The sequence below is a fragment of the Oncorhynchus masou genome, unplaced genomic scaffold (assembly GCF_036934945.1).
Source record: "Oncorhynchus masou masou isolate Uvic2021 unplaced genomic scaffold, UVic_Omas_1.1 unplaced_scaffold_477, whole genome shotgun sequence".
NCBI classification, from domain to species: domain Eukaryota; kingdom Metazoa; phylum Chordata; class Actinopteri; order Salmoniformes; family Salmonidae; genus Oncorhynchus; species Oncorhynchus masou.
The window spans coordinates 1-17,685 of record NW_027011165.1 but is presented as its reverse complement, the minus strand read 5'-3'; the positions used below and the strand labels follow the sequence as shown (position 1 = coordinate 17,685).

The 17,685-nt window shown below is 45.4% G+C and overlaps 1 protein-coding gene across 1 annotated transcript in view; it reads right to left on the bottom strand.

The window, feature by feature from the left end:
• Positions 1–17,560, bottom strand: part of LOC135535310 (tubulin-specific chaperone D-like) — a gene marked incomplete at its 5' end in the record, with an annotated part of 54,516 nt that extends 36,956 nt beyond the window's left edge. The window contains 9 exons of the mRNA XM_064961971.1: positions 80–161; positions 4,736–4,812; positions 5,325–5,419; positions 5,628–5,650; positions 8,330–8,390; positions 8,859–8,976; positions 9,590–9,663; positions 10,867–10,947; positions 17,476–17,560. Coding sequence (XP_064818043.1) covers positions 80–161; positions 4,736–4,812; positions 5,325–5,419; positions 5,628–5,650; positions 8,330–8,390; positions 8,859–8,976; positions 9,590–9,663; positions 10,867–10,947; positions 17,476–17,560 — 696 coding nt within the window. The remainder of the gene's footprint in view (positions 1–79; positions 162–4,735; positions 4,813–5,324; positions 5,420–5,627; positions 5,651–8,329; positions 8,391–8,858; positions 8,977–9,589; positions 9,664–10,866; positions 10,948–17,475) is intronic.
• Positions 17,561–17,685: the final 125 nt, after the last annotated feature.

The window sequence follows — 17,685 nt, the reverse complement described above, 5'->3', positions numbered from 1 at the left end:
ACACACACACGTTAGGTATGGCTAGTTTTTATGAAGCATTCTAATGGCGCTCCCTGGCCCCTGGTACAGTGCTCCTCACCCTGCATCTGGGGGTCAGCCACGCCTGGCTGGGGCTGGTAGTACTGCTCACACAGAGCTGCCAGAGCTGACACCGCTGCCTCCTATAGGGGGGAGGACCACATTACACATTAACCATTCTACAAAGTATTCAGACCCCTTGACTTTTCCACATTCTGTTATGTTACAGCCTTACTCTAAAATTGATTAAATAAATAAAAATACTCAGCAATCTAAACACAATACCTCATACCGACAAAGCGAAAACAGGTTTATAGAAATGTTAGCAAATTTACATATATTTTTAACTTAAATGTCATATTTAAGTATTCAGACCCTTTGCTATGAGACCTGACATTTTGCTCAGCTACATCCTGTTTCTATTGATCATCCTTGAGATGTTTCATTTGAGCCCACTGGTGGTAAATTCAATTGATTGGTCATCATTAGGAAAGGCACACGCCTGTCTATATAAGGTCCCACAGTTGACAGTGCATGTCAGACCCAAAAACCAAGCCATGAGGTTGAAGGAATTGTCCATGGAGCTCCGAGACAGGATTGTGTCGAGCCACAAAATCTGGGGAAGGGTATCAAAAAAAACTGTGTAGCATTGAAGGTTCCCAAGATCACAGTGGTCTCCATCATTCTTAAATAGGAGAAGTTTGGAACCCTCAAGACTCTTCCTAGAACTGGCTTCCCGGCCAAACTGAGCAATCTGGGGAGAAGGGCGTTGGTCAGGGAGGTGACCAAGAAACCAATGGTCACTCTGACAGAGCTCCAGAGTTCCTCTGTGGAGATGGGAGAACCTTCCAGAAGGACAACCATCTCTGCAGCACTCCATCAATCAGGCCTTTATGTTAGAGTGGCCAGATGGAAGCCACTCCTCAGTGAAAGGCACATGACAGCCTGCTTGGAGTTTGTCAAAAGGCACCTAAAGACTCTCATACCGTGAGAAACAAGATTCTCTGATCTGATGAAACCAAGATTAAACTCTTTGGCCTGAATGCCAAGCGTCACGTCTGGGGGAAACCTGGCACCATCCCTACGGTGAAGCATGGTGGTGGCAGCATCATGCTGTGGGGGTGTTTTCTAGCGACAGGGAGCGGGAGACTAGTCAGGATCGAGGCAAAGATGAACGGAGCAAAGTACAGAGACACACTTGATGAAAACCTGCTCCAGATCGCTCAGGACCTCAGTGGTTAGTGGTTAGGGTTAAGGTAATGGTTAAGGTAATGGTTAGGGTTAAGGTAATGATTAGGGTTAAGGCAATGGTTAAGGTAATGGTTAAGGTAATGGCTAGGATTAAGCTTAAGGTAATGGTTAGGGTTAGTGGTTAGGGTAATGGCTAGGGTTAGTGGTTAGGGTTAAGGTAATGGTTGATGGTTAGGGTTAGTGGTTAATGGTTAGGGTTAAGGTAATGGTTAGGGTTAAGGTAATGGTTAGGGTTAGGGTAATGGTTAGGGTTAGTGGTTAGGGTTAAGGTAATGGTTAGGGTTAAGGTAATGGTTAGGGTAATGGTTAGGGTAATGGCTAGGGTTAGTGGTTAGGGTTAAGGTAATGGTTGATGGTTAGGGTTAGTGGTTAATGGTTAGGGTTAAGGTAATGGTTAGGGTTAAGGTAATGGTTAGGGTTAGGGTAATGGTTAGGGTTAGTGGTTAGGGTTAAGGTAATGGTTAGGGTTAAGGTAATGGTTAGGGTTAAGGTAATGGTTAGGGTTAGGGTAATGGTTAGGGTTAAGGTAATGGTTAGGGTTAAGGTAATGGTTAGGGTTAGTGGTTAGGGTTAAGGTAATGGTTAGGGTTAAGGTAATGGTTAGTGGTTAGGGTTAAGGTAATGGTTAGGGTAATGGTTAGGGTTAGTGGTTAGGGTAATGGTTAGGGTTAAGTTTATGGTTAAGGTAATGGTTAGGGTTAGTGGTTAGGGTTAAGGTAATGGTTAAGGTTATGGTTAGGGTTAAGATAATGGTTAGGGTTAGTGGTTAGGGTTAAGGTAATGGTTAGGGTTAAGGTAATGGTTAGGGTTAGTGGTTAGTTAAGGTAATGGTTAGGGTTAAGGTTAGGGTTAAGGTAATGGTTAGGGTTAGTGGTTAGTTAAGGTAATGGTCAGGGTTCGTGGTTAGTTAAGGTAATGGTCAGGGTTCGTGGTTAGCGTTAGTGGTTAGTTAATGGTTAGGGTTAGTGGTTAGTTAAGGTAATGGTTAGGGTTAAGGTAATGGTTAGTGGTTAGTTAAGGTAATGGTTAGGGTTAAGGTAATGGTTAGAGTTAGTGGTTAGTTAAGGTAATGGTTAGGGTTAGTTGTTACGGTTAAGGTAATGGTTAGGGTTAGTGGTTAGTTAAGGTAATGGTCAGGGTTCGTGGTTAGGGTTAGTGGTTAGGTAATGGTTAGGGTTAGTTAAGGTAATGGTTAGGGTTAGTGAAGGTAATGGTTAGGGTTAGTGGTTAGGGTTAAGGTAATGGTTAGGGTTAAGGTAATGGTTAGGGTAATGGTTAGGGTTAGTGGTTAGGGTTAAGGTCATGGTTAGGGTTAGTGGTTAGGGTTAAGGTAATGGTTAGTGGTTAGTTAAGGTAATGGTTAGGTTTAGTGGTTAGTTAAGGTAATGGTTAGGGTTAGTGGTTAGGGTTAAGGTAATGGTTAGGGTTAAGGTAATGGTTAGGGTTAGGGTTAGTGGTTAGGGTTAAGGTAATGGTTAGGGTTAGTGGTTAGGGTTAAGGTAATGGTTAGGGTTAAGGTAATGGTTAGGGTTAGTGGTTAGGGTTAAGGTAATGGTTAGGGTTAAGTTTATGGTTAAGGTAACGGTTATGGTTAAGGTAATGGTTAGGGTTAGTGGTTAGGGTTAAGGTAATGGTTAAGGTTATGGTTAAGGTTATGGTTAGGGTTAAGATAATGGTTAGGGTTAAGGTAATGGTTAGGGTTAAGGTAATGGTTAAGGTAATGGTTAGAGTTAGTGGTTAGGGTTAAGGTAATGGTTAGGGTTAAGGTAATGGTTAGGGTTAGTGGTTAGTTAAGGTAATGGTTAGGGTTAAGGTAATGGTTAAGGTAATGGTTAGTGGTTAGTTAAGGTAATGGTTAGGGTTAGTGGTTAGTTAAGGTAATGGTCAGGGTTCGTGGTTAGTGTTAGTGGTTAGTTAATGGTTAGTGGTTAGTTAAGGTAATGGTTAGGGTTAGTTGTTAGGGTTAAGGTAATGGTTAGGGTTAGTGGTTAGTTAAGGTAATGGTTAGGGTTAAGGTAATGGTTAGTGGTTAGTTAAGGTAATGGTTAGGGTTATGGTAATGGTTAGGGTTAAGGTAATGGTTAGAGTTAGTGGTTAGTTAAGGTAATGGTTAGGGTTAGTTGTTAGGGTTAAGGTAATGGTTAGGGTTAGTGGTTAGTTAAGGTAATGGTCAGGGTTCGTGGTTAGGGTTAGTGGTTAGGTAATGGTTAGGGTTAGTGGTTAGGTAATGGTTAGGGTTCGTGGTTAGGGTTAGTGGTTAGTTAAGGTAATGGTTAGGGTAAGTGGTTAGTTAAGGTAATGGTCAGGGTTCGTGGTTAGGGTTAGTGGTTAGTTAATGGTTAGGGTTCGTGGTTAGGGTTAGTGGTTAGTTAATGGTTAGGGTTCGTGGTTAGGTTTAAGGTAATGGTTAGTTAAGGTAATGGTTAGGGTCCGTGGTTAGGGTTAGTGGTTAGTTAATGGTTAGGGTTCGTGGTTAGGGTTAAGATAGTGGTTAGGTAATGGTTAGGGTTCGTGGTTAGTTAAGGTAATGGTTAGGGTTCGTGGTTAGGATTAGTGGTTAGGTAATGGTTAGGGTTAGTGGTTAGGTAATGGTTAGGGTTCGTGGTTAGGTAATGGTTAGGGTTCGTGGTTAGGGTTAGTGGTTAGGTAATGGTTAGGGTTCGTGGTTAGTTAATGGTTAGGGTTAGTGGTTAGGGTTAGTGGTTAGTTAAGGTAATGGTTAGGGTTAGTGGTTAGGTAATGGTTAGGGTTCGTGGTTAGTTAATGGTTAGGGTTAGTGGTTAGTTAAGGTAATGGTTAGGGTTCGTGGTTAGGGTTAGTGGTTAGTTAAGGTAATGGTTAGTGGTTAGTTAATGGTTAGGGTTAGTGGTTAGTTAAGGTAATGGTTAGGGTTCGTGGTTAGGGTTAGTGGTTAGTTAATGGTTAGGGTTTGTGGTTAGGGTTAGTGGTTAGTTAATGGTTAGGGTTCGTGGTTAGGGTTAGTGGTTAGTTAATGGTTAGGGTTCGTGGTTAGGGTTAGTGGTTAGTTAATGGTTAGGGTTCGTGGTTAGGGTTAGTGGTTAGTTAATGGTTAGGGTTCGTGGTTATGGTTAGTGGTTAGTTAATGGTTAGGGTTCGTGGTTAGGGTTAGTGGTTAGTTAATGGTTAGGGTTCGTGGTTAGGGTTAGTGGTTAGTTAATGGTTAGGGTACGTGTTTAGGGTTAGTTAATGGTTAGGGTTCGTGGTTAGGGTTAGTGGTTAGGTAATGGTTAGGGTTCGTGGTTAGGGTTCGTGGTTAGTTAATGGTTAGGGTTCGTGATTAGGGTTAGTGGTTAGTTAAGGTAATGGTTAGGGTTTGTGGTTAGGGTTAGTTAACGGTTAGGGTTCGTGGTTAGGGTTAGTGGTTAGTTAATGGTTAGGGTTCGTGGTTAGGGTTAGTGGTTAGTTAATGGTTAGGGGGAAAAGGATGTAGAATGCTCTACTGTACCTTGATTCCGTCCCTCGGTCCAGCTGAGATGAGGTGGAGGCTCTTCAAGGTGTCGTCTATCAGCCACTGCCAGCCAGCTGAAACAGACAGGGTTAACTCTGTTATGATGTGTCAGTGGTCTAAACAGTACAGACAGGGTTAACTCTGTTATGATGTGTCAGTGGTCTGAACAGTACAGACAGGGTTAACTCTGTTATGACGTGTCACTGGTCTGAACAGTACAGACAGGGTTAACTCTGTTATGACGTGTCACTGGTCTGAACAGTACAGACACTGCCAGCCAGCTGAAACAGACAGGGTTAACTCTGTTATGACGTGTCACTGGTCCGAACAGTACAGACACTGCCAGCCAGCTGAAACAGACAGGGTTAACTCTGTTATGATGTGTCAGTGGTCCGAACAGTACAGACACTGTCCCTCCTGGCTCTAACGGTAGGATGTGGTTTGTCCATTATCCATTATCCCATCTCTGAAAACACATCAAATCCCCCGCGGGATGAATTTGGCCCGTGGGTCATCGATTGGGGAACCAGGCTAGATGGAGTAATCATTCAGCTGCGGTCTGAATATCAATGTTACGAAAACTCACTGATGACAGGGTCGTCCCTGAACGGCATCTTGGAGAGGGACATGTTCTCAATGAGAGAACAGACTGCAGGCCTCATCAGCTCACCACCAAAACCCCTACACAGACAGGACAACAACAACAACAACAAATATTTGTTGAGGTCGCACAACATATTGGTCTGACACCTTAAAGAGGATATTCCATTTAAAAATAAATAAATAAATAAATAAGAAGAAGAAGAAGAAACAGTCTAAAAAATAATAAGAAAATAATGAGGAAAATGAGGAAACAAAATAAATAAATAAATAAAGTAACAGTGCTGACCTGTACTGCTTTCTGTCAAACAGCTGGAAGACAAAACACAACAACATGTTTAGAGATGAACAGACTGGTGATTTACAACACAACAACATGTTTAGAGACGAACAGATTGGTGATTTACAACACAACAACACAACAACATGTTTAGAGACGAACAGACTGGTGATTTACAACACAACAACATGACGACATGTTTAGAGACGAACAGATTGGTGATTTACAACACAACAACATGACGACATGTTTAGAGATGAACAGACTGGTGATTTACAACACAACAACACAACAACATGACGACATGTTTAGAGATGAACAGACTGGTGATTTACAACACAACAACACAACAACACAACAACATGACGACATGTTTAGAGATGAACAGACTGGTGATTTACAACACAACAACATGACGACATGTTTAGAGATGAACAGACTGGTGATTTACAACACAACAACATGATGACATGTTTAGAGACGAACAGATTGGTGATTTACAACACAACAACACAACGACACAACGACATGACGACATGTTTAGAGATGAACAGACTGGTGATTTACAACACAACAACATGACGACATGTTAAAGATGAACAGACTGGTGATTTACAACTTTAAAACACAACAACATGACGACATGTTTAGAGATGAACAGACTGGTGATTTACAACACAACAACACAACAACACAACAACATGTTTAGAGATGAACAGACTGGTGATTTACAACACAACAACACAACAACACAACAACATGACGACATGTTTAGAGATGAACAGACTGGTGATTTACAACACAACAACATGATGACATGTTTAGAGATGAACAGACTGGAGATTTACAACACAACAACACAACAACACAACAACATGACGACATGTTTAGAGACGAACAGACTGGTGATTTACAACTTTAAAACACAACAACATGTACCTATGTTGGTACAACTGACTCACTGAGACAGGTACATGTACCTGTTGTCTATCTCAGTAAGTCAGTTGTACCAACAGACAACATTAACATGTACCTATGTTGGTACAACTGACTCAGGAAATTGACAACATTAACAGGTACCTACGTTGGTACAACTGACTCAGGTGAATGGTCAACACTTGAGACAACATGTATGTGAGTGAAAAGACATTGAAGGAGAGAAAGAGGGCAAGAGAGAGAGACAGATGGGGGGGTAGTGAGAGACAGACGGGGTAGTGAGAGAGAGAGAGAGAGAGAGACAGACAGACGGTGGGGGGTAGTGAGAGACAGACAGACGGGGGTAGTGAGAGACAGAGAGAGACAGACGGGGCGGTAGTGAGAGAGAGACAGAGAGAGACAGACGGGGGTAGTGAGAGAGAGAGAGAGACAGACGGGGGGATAGTGAGAGACAGACAGATGGGGGGGTGGTGAGAGACAGAGAGAGACAGACGGGGGGGTAGTGAGAGAGAGAGAGAGAGAGACAGACAGACGGTGGGGGGTAGTGAGAGACAGAGAGAGACAGACAGGTGGGGGGTAGTGAGAGTCAGAGAGAGACAGACATGGGGGTAGTGAGAGACAGACGGGGGTAGTGAGAGACAGAGAGAAAGAGAGTGAGAGACAGAGAGAGACAGACGGGTGGGGGGTAGTGAGAGACAGACGGGGGTAGTGAGAGACAGAGAGAAAGAGAGAGTGAGAGACAGAGAGAGACAGACGGGTGGGGGGTAGTGAGAGACAGAGAGAGACAGACGGGGGGATAGTGAGAGACAGACAGATGGGGGGTGGTGAGAGACAGAGAGAGACAGACAGGTGGGGGTAGTGAGAGTCAGAGAGAGACAGACATGGGGGTAGTGAGAGACAGACGGGGGGGTAGTGAGAGACAGAGAGAAAGAGAGTGAGAGACAGAGAGAGACAGACGGGTGGGGGGTAGTGAGAGACAGAGAGAGACAGACGGGGGGTAGTGAGAGACAGAGAGAAAGAGAGAGTGAGAGACAGACGGGGGGGGGGGTAGTGAGAGACAGAGAGAGACAGACGGGGGGTAGTGAGAGACAGACGTGGGGGTAGTGAGAGAGAGAGAAAGAGAGAGAGTGAGAGACAGAGAGAGACAGACGGGTGGGGGTAGTGAGAGACAGAGAGAGACAGACGTGGGGGTAGTGAGAGACAGAGAGAGACAGACGGGGGGATAGTGAGAGACAGACAGATGGGGGTGGTGAGAGACAGAGAGAGACAGACAGGTGGGGGGTAGTGAGAGTCAGAGAGAGACAGACATGGGGGTAGTGAGAGACAGACGGGGGGGGTAGTGAGAGACAGAGAGAAAGAGAGTGAGAGACAGAGAGAGACAGACGGGTGGGGGGGGTAGTGAGAGACAGAGAGAGACAGACGGGGGGTAGTGAGAGACAGAGAGAAAGAGAGTGAGAGACAGACGGGGGGGGTAGTGAGAGACAGAGAGAGACAGACGGGGGGTAGTGAGAGACAGACGTGGGGGTAGTGAGAGAGAGAGAAAGAGAGAGAGTGAGAGACAGAGAGAGACAGACGGGTGGGGGTAGTGAGAGACAGAGAGAGACAGACGTGGGGGTAGTGAGAGACAGAGAGAGACAGACGTGGGGGTAGTGAGAGACAGAGAGAGACAGACGTGGGGGTAGTGAGAGACAGAGAGAGACAGACGTGGGGGTAGTGAGAGACAGAGAGAAAGAGAGAGAGACAGAGACAGAGTAACAAGCGAGAAGTGAACTAACCCTCTGGTGAATGCTCTTGAGTCCATCCACACAGTCTGAAGAGATGAGCTCTGTCACCGGTCTACAATCCAGTACAATACAATTTTACTGTCCACAGCGAACAACAGAAATGTTCAACACCCCCCAGACAGCACATATCTCACACACAGTCGGGTCTACAAGAGAGATAGAGACGGTCAATGACCTATGACTTTATAGGAGCCAAGAGCTTCAGTCAAAACAGGAAGTCAAGTCATGGATATGCAAAACAGAGAAACCCACACACTGCTCTTTAATAAGCTCTGCGTATGAGACCGATTCGTCAAGCTCATTAAAGAGCAGTGATTCTATCGAGAGCAGTGTGAGGGTTTCCTTATGTTTAATTCTCATGTTATTCACCTGTTACCAGGCACCTGTTACCAGGCACCTGTTACCAGGCACCAGTTACCATGGCACCTGCACAAACAGATCGCTCAGATGTGCGAGTGCCTTTTGAACAACGTTACGGCCAATAGTGTGATTGGCTGGTTGAGAGGTGAGGTTGCAGTACCTGTTGTTCTGATTGGCCAGCTTGTAGAGGGCGTGGCTGATCTCGGCAGATGCCAGAATGGCGCCATGGCGACTGTGGAGATCAATGCCCAGCGCTATGGGCAGCAGCTGAGGCAAAACTGAAAATACAACCATCAAAATATAAAATGTCATTTTAACTCAATTATTGTATGTATTTTCATTCTTTGCAAGAACATCAACAGTCTGCACAGGTGTGTGTGTGTGGTTCATTTATTAGAATATAACCTGTATGCTTTGTGGCCAGGCTGGTCTGCCTGTAATGACACAGCCTCTGGTACACGTCTATGATATCGGCAGTTTCAAATCTGGCCTATTGCCCTTTGACCTCTCTCTGTGTGTTCATTATAAACACATTAATCATTCAATAGCAACATGACAGATGTAAAGACCCAGACACAACAACAGTGACTACAGATGAACACACCCAGTCCATTCCACAGTAAGACAACGTGTTGTGTTAGAGCAGGTAGGGAACAGTGACTACAGATGAACACACCCAGTCCATTCCACAGTAAGACAACGTGTTGTGTTAGAGCAGGTAGGAACAGTGACTGCAGATGAACACACCCAGTCCATTCCACAGTAAGACAACGTGTTGTGTTAGAGCAGGTAGGCAACAGTGACTACAGATGAACACACCCAGTCCATTCCACAGTAAGACAACGTGTTGTGTTACAGCAGGTAGGGAACAGGACCAATGACATCGCTCACCTGTTGTGGCCATATAATCAGGTGCTTGAGGCGTCAGATTATGCAAAGCCTTTGTCGCTAGCTGTCGAATCACCCTGCAAAACAACAGATACACGTGAAGAGGAGAATTCCTCTTTCTCCATTACATACACTGGCTTCTACTCTATTAGGCTACACACAGTACCAACGCTTCAATGGCAACAGGCTGGCATACGGACATCCCACTTGGGACAAACACATACGACAAATACTAACTTGAGGTGTGCTTGGTTTAGCTTCTGGGGCTATTCCATTGGTTTAGCTTCTGGGGCTATTCCATTGGTTTAGCTTCTGGGCCTATTCCATTGGTTTAGCTTCTGGGGCTATTCCATTGGTTTAGCTTCTGGGCCTATTCCATTGGTTTAGCTTCTGGGACTATTCCATTGGTTTAGCTTCTGGGACTATTCCATTGGTTTAGCTTCTGGGCCTATTCCATTGGTTTAGCTTCTGGGTCTTCTGGGCGGCAAACCCCCAAGCTGACAAGGTACAAATCTGTCGTTCTGCCCCTGAACAGGCAGTTAACCCACTGTTCCTAGGCCGTCATTGAAAATAAGAATTTGTTCTTAACTGACTTGCCTAGTTAAATAAAGGTAAAATAAAATAAAAAATATTCCATTGGTTTCACTTCTGGGACTATTCCATTGGTTTAGCTTCTGGGGCTATTCCATTGGTTTAGCTTCTGGGCCTATTCCATTGGTTTAGCTTCTGGGCCTATTCCATTGGTTTAGCTTCTGGGCCTATTCCATTGGTTTAGCTTCTGGGCCTATTCCATTGGTTTAGCTTCTGGGCCTATTCCATTGGTTTAGCTTCTGGGCCTATTCCATTGGTTTAGCTTCTGGGGCTATTCCATTGGTTTAGCTTCTGGGCCTATTCCATTGGTTTAGCTTCTGGGCCTATTCCATTGGTTTAGCTTCTGGGCCTATTCCATTGGTTTAGCTTCTGGGACTATTCCATTGGTTTAGCTTCTGGGCCTATTCCATTGGTTTAGCTTCTGGGCCTATTCCATTGGTTTAGCTTCTGGGGCTATTCCATTGGTTTAGCTTCTGGGGCTATTCCATTGGTTTAGCTTCTGGGCCTATTCCATTGGTTTAGCTTCTGGGGCTATTCCATTGGTTTAGCTTCTGGGGCTATTCCATTGGCTTAGCTTCTGGGACTATTCCATTGGATCCATGGTAACGGGCAAACTAAATCAAGTACGGTATTTGAAAGTATTTGATCAAAGTCTAAAGGACATGGATGAGGACAGAAAAGGCCCTTACCTGTCCCAGTGGTTGATCTTCATGGCTACCAAGTGGTCGATCATGGGCCTGGTGTATTCTGGGAAACTGGCGATGTAAACACTGAAGAGAACAAGGCAAGAGGTTTACTATTTTACTACTACAGGTAATGTTATAACAACTACTACTACTACAGGTAATGTTATAACAACTACTACTACAGGTAATGCTATAACAACTACTACCACTACTACAGGTAATGTTATAACTACTACTACTACAGGTAATGTTATAACTACTACTACTACTACTACAGGTAATGTTATAACTACTACTACTACTACTACTACTACTACTACTACTACTACTACTACAGGTAATGTTATAACTACTACTACTACAGGTAATGTTATAACTACTACTACTACAGGTAATGTTATAACGACTACTACTACAGGTAATGTTATAACGACTACTACTACTACTACTACTACTACTACAGGTAATGTTATAACTACTACTACTACTACAGGTAATGTTATAACTACTACTACTACAGGTAATGTTATAACTACTACTACTACTACAGGTAATGTTATAACTACTACTACTACTACTACAGGTAATGTTATAACTACTACTACTACTACTACAGGTAATGTTATAACTACTACTACTACAGGTAATGCTATAACTACTACTACTACTACAGGTAATGTTATAACAGGGTGAACAACGGTCGGCTTGTGGGGAAAATCAAAATAAAAGAGGCATTTGAGACAAGTATTGGTGTGACACCATAAATGGGTTTTACACAACAGTTCACTAGCTAACTAACTACAGTACCGGACACAACTAACTAACTAACTACAGTACCGGACACAACTAACTAACTACAGTACTGGACCCAGCTAACTAACTAACTAACTACAGTACCGGACCCAGCTAACTAACTAACTAACTACAGTACCGGACCCAGCTAACTAACTAACTACAGTACCGGACCCAACTAACTAACTACAGTACCGGACCCAGCTAACTAACTACAGTACCGGACACAGCTAGCTAACTAACTACAGTAGCGGACCCAGCTAGCTAACTACAGTACCGGACCCAGCTAACTAACTACAGTACCGGACCCAGCTAACTAACTACAGTACCGGACCCAGCTAACTAACTACAGTACCGGACCCAGCTAACTAACTACAGTACCGGACCCAGCTAACTAACTACAGTACCGGACCCAGCTAACTAACTACAGTACCGGACTCAGCTAACTAACTACAGTACCGGACTCAGCTAACTACAGTACGGACACAACTAACTAACTACAGTACGGACACAACTAACTAACTACAGTACGGACCCAGCTAACTAACTACAGTACCGGACACAACTAACTAACTACAGTTCGGACCCAGCTAACTAACTACAGTACCGGACCCAGCTTACTAACTACAATACGGACCCAGCTAACTAACTACAGTACGGACCCAGCTAACTAACTACAGTACGGACCCAGCTAACTAACTACAGTACGGACTCAGCTAACTAACTACAGTACGGACTCAGCTAACTAACTACAGTACGGACTCAGCTAACTAACTACAGTACGGACACAACTAACTAACTACAGTACCGGACACAACTAACTAACTACAGTTCGGACCCAGCTAACTAACTACAGTACGGACCCAGCTAACTAACTACAGTACGGACCCAGCTAACTAACTACAGTACGGACCCAGCTAACTAACTACAGTACCGGACTCAGCTAACTAACTACAGTACGGACACAACTAACTAACTACAGTACTGGACCCAGCTAACTAACTACAGTACCGGACACAACTAACTAACTACAGTTCCGGACACAGCTAACTAACTAACTATAGTTCCGGACACAGCTAACTACAGTACCGGACCCAGCTAACTAACTACAGTACTGGACCCAGCTAACTAACTACAGTACCGGACCCAGCTAACTAACTACAGTACTGGACCCAGCTAACTAACTACAGTACCGGACACAGCTAACTAACTAACTAACTAACTACAGTTCCGGACACAGCTAACTAACTAACTACAGTTCCGGACACAGCTAACTACAGTACTGGACGCAGCTATTTGAAGGCTCCTTTTCAACAACATTCAGCGTCAGCCTACAGAACATATTGTCAGATTGTTTACTTCCTCAACAACATCTTGGGCCTCTGCTTCTGCAGTCAGAAGTGTAGTGGGTCTCCCCCGAGGCTACATTCTTCAACAGGTTTTACTCTGTGATATGGGAGGAATGTTTCCTCTGACAGTCGAGGTGGCGGTAGAGACGCCACTCATAGGATTAGGATGGTGACAGTCACATTCTACAGAGAGACAGGGCTGAGTCTGAAATGACATTCTAGTGCACTACGTTAAACAAGGGCCGGTAGAGAATAGGGCACCTATGGTGACAGTCACATTCTACAGAGAGACAGGGCTGGGTCTCAAATGACATTCTAGTGCACTACGTTAAACAAGGGCCGGTAGAGAATAGGGCACCTATGGTGACAGTCACATTCTACAGAGAGACAGGGCTGAGTCAGAAATTACATTCTAGTGCACTACGTTAAACAAGGGCCGGTAGAGAATAGGGCACCTATGGTGACAGTCACATTCTACAGAGAGACAGGGCTGAGTCAGAAATGACATTCTAGTGCACTACGTTAAACAAGGGCCGGTAGAGAATAGGGCACCTATGGTGACAGTCACATTCTACAGAGAGACAGGGCTGAGTCAGAAATGACATTCTAGTGCACTACGTTAAAACAAGGGCCGGTAGAGAATAGGGCACCTATGGTGACAGTCACATTCTACAGAGACAGGGCTGAGTCAGAAATGACATTCTAGTGCACTACGTTAAACAAGGGCCGGTAGAGAATAGGGCACCTATGGTGACAGTCACATTCTACAGAGAGACAGGGCTGAGTCAGAAATGACATTCTAGTGCACTACGTTAAAACAAGGGCCGGTAGAGAATAGGGCACCTATGGTGACAGTCACATTCTACAGAGAGACAGGGCTGAGTCAGAAATGACATTCTAGTGCACTACGTTAAACAAGGGCCGGTAGAGAATAGGGCACCTATGGTGACAGTCACATTCTACAGAGAGACAGGGCTGAGTCAGAAATGACATTCTAGTGCACTACGTTAAACAAGGGCCGGTAGAGAATAGGGCACCTATGGTGACAGTCACATTCTACAGAGAGACAGGGCTGAGTCAGAAATGACATTCTAGTGCACTACGTTAAACAAGGGCCGGTAGAGAATAGGCACCTATGGTGACAGTCACATTCTACAGAGAGACAGGGCTGAGTCAGAAAATGACATTCTAGTGCACTACGTTAAACAAGGGCCGGTAGAGAATAGGGCACCTATGGTGACAGTCACATTCTACAGAGAGACAGGGCTGAGTCAGAAATGACATTCTAGTGCACTACGTTAAACAAGGGCCGGTAGAGAATAGGGCACCTATGGTGACAGTCACATTCTACAGAGAGACAGGGCTGAGTCAGAAATGACATTCTAGTGCACTACGTTAAACAAGGGCCGGTAGAGAATAGGGCACCTATGGTGACAGTCACATTCTACAGAGAGACAGGGCTGGGTCTGAAATGACATTCTAGTGCACTACGTTAAACAAGGGCCGGTAGAGAATAGGGCACCTATGGTGACAGTCACATTCTACAGAGAGACAGGGCTGAGTCAGAAATGACTTTCTAGTGCACTACGTTAAACAAGGCCGGTAGAGAATAGGGCACCTATGGTGACAGTCACATTCTACAGAGAGACAGGGCTGAGTCAGAAATGACATTCTAGTGCACTACGTTAAACAAGGGCCGGTAGAGAATAGGGCACCTATGGTGACAGTCACATTCTACAGAGAGACAGGGCTGAGTCAGAAATGACTTTCCTGAGTGCACTACGTTAAACAAGGGACGGTAGAGAATAGGGCACCTATGGTGACAGTCACATTCTACAGAGAGACAGGGCTGAGTCAGAAATGACATTCTAGTGCACTACGTTAAACAAGGGCCGGTAGAGAATAGGGCACCTATGGTGACAGTCACATTCTACAGAGAGGCAGGGCTTTGACAGCTCAGATACCCGAGACGTCAGCGTGCATTGAGAAGAGGAGAACACGTCCTGGTTCAACATAAAGGACATGTCCTATGCACCTTTACAAAGAAAATGCTTCTCCAATATAAGTGGCAGGCTCCATTTGACTAAGGCCAGATGGTACAGCTATGTTCTGTGTATCTGGGTAGTATAACATATACTACTACTACCACCAGGTAGACTCCTACTACCACCAGGTAGACTCCTACCACCACCAGGTAGACTCCTACCACCACCAGGTAGACTCCTACCACCACCAGGTAGACTCCTACCACCACCAGGTAGACTCCTACCACCACCAGGTAGACTCCTACCACCACCAGGTAGACTCCTACTACCACCAGGTAGACTCCTACTACCACCAGGTAGACTCCTACTACCACCAGGTAGACTCCTACCACCACCAGGTAGACTCCTACCACCACCAGGTAGACTCCTGCTACCACCAGGTAGACTGCTACTACCACCAGGTAGACTACTACTACCACCAGGTAGACTCCTACTACCACCAGATAGACTCCTACTACCACCAGGTAGACTCCTACCACCACCAGGTAGACTCCTACCACCACCAGGTAGACTCCTACCACCACCAGGTAGACTCCTACCACCACCAGGTAGACTCCTACCACCACCAGGTAGACTCCTACTACCACCAGGTAGACTCCTACTACCACCAGGTAGACTCCTACTACCACCAGGTAGACTCCTACTACCACCAGGTAGACTCCTACTACCACCAGGTAGACTCCTACTACCACCAGGTAGACTCCTACTACCACCAGGTAGACTCCTACTACCACCAGATAGACTCCTACTACCACCAGGTAGACTCCTGCTACCACCCGGTGACTCCTGCTACCACCAGGCTCCTACTACCACCAGGCAGACTCCTACTACCACCAGGTAGACTCCTACTACCACCAGGTAGACTCCTACTACCACCAGGTAGACTCCTACTACCACCAGGTAGACTCCTACTACCACCAGGTAGACTCCTACCACCAGCAGGTAGACTCCTACCACCAGCAGGTAGACTCCTACCACCAGCAGGTAGACTCCTACCACCAGCAGGTAGACTCCTACCACCAGCAGGTAGACTCCTACCACCACCAGGTAGACTCCTACCACCACCAGGTAGACTCCTACCACCACCAGGTAGACTCCTACCACCACCAGGTAGACTCCTACCACCACCAGGTAGACTCCTACCACCACCAGGTAGACTCCTGCTACCACCACCAGGTAGACTCCTACTACCACCAGGTAGACTCCTACTACCACCAGGTAGACTCCTACTACCACCAGGTAGACTCCTACTACCACCAGGTAGACTCCTACTACCACCAGGTAGACTGCTACCACCAGGTAGACTCCTACTACCACCAGGTAGACTCCTACTACCACCAGGTAGACTCCTACTACCACCAGGTAGACTCCTGCTACCACCAGGTAGACTCCTGCTACCACCAGGTAGACTCCTACTACCACCAGGTAGACTCCTACTACCACCAGGTAGACTCCTACTACCACCAGGTAGACTCCTACCACCAGGTAGACTGCTACCACCAGGTAGACTCCTACCACCAGGTAGACTGCTACCACCAGGTAGACTCCTACCACCAGGTAGACTGCTACCACCAGGTAGACGGCTACCACCACCAGGTAGACTGCTACCACCACCAGGTAGACTGCTACCACCAGGTAGACTTCTACCACCAGGTAGACTGCTACCACCAGGTAGACTGCTACCACCAGGTAGACTCCTACCACCAGGTAGACTCCCCTCACACACAGGGAAATGGTTTCTAAAGACACAACCCTCTGTGAAGAAAGCCTAAATGTGTACACGTAACCACAGCAGTGTTCTACAATATTGGACCGTTGACCTTTTTCAAATTCTGTCGTGCAGCTCAAAAAAAAATTCTCCAACTGTCAACACATTCAAATGAATGGAGGATGTGTAACGGAGAGGGTTGGTTGGGAATTGTGGGGAAGTGCCCCCCAGCGGATGGAGGTCTCAGAGCCACGTAGTATATTCCATACTGTAGATTAATAGAGAAGACATAAAGACTATTAAATAGAATATGGAACCAATGAGTAACCAAAATAAGTGAGAAATCTCATATACAATATATTTTGATTTATTTATTAACAAAGTAACCACCCTTTGCCTTTAATGACAGCTTTGCACACTCTTGGCACACCCTGGAATGAGTGAGCGTGTCCAAACGTTTGAATGGTTCTGTATATTTGCTCATAAAGGCGTTTCCACCACTATTTCTCGCATAATACATTTTACAGAAAACAAATATTTAAAAAACAAACAAATTGTCTGTTGACAATTATGAAATTGTACCCACATTCTCGGTAGTGACTTTTTCAAGCGTCAGGTAATTCATCCTGGTTAACATAATGTGTCTCGTTATTAAGGAGGTCCCGTTGGCTCAAGAGCTCCCTAGAGGTCAAACCTCTGTAGAGTATCTTCAACTCACCTGATGGACAGGTAACAGTTGTTCAGGTTCCCAACAGCGTAGTAGTCCGCTGCGACTACGATGTCGATACCGTAGAGAACGTGCCCTGGAGACAGAGAGGCAAGGGATCACATGGTTCTACTTTCTGTACCGAGAGAACAGCGTTCAGTGTGACCGACTGGGGTGCAACACAGGTCTCCTGTTAGCCCGCTGAGCTAAAGCCTGTGCATT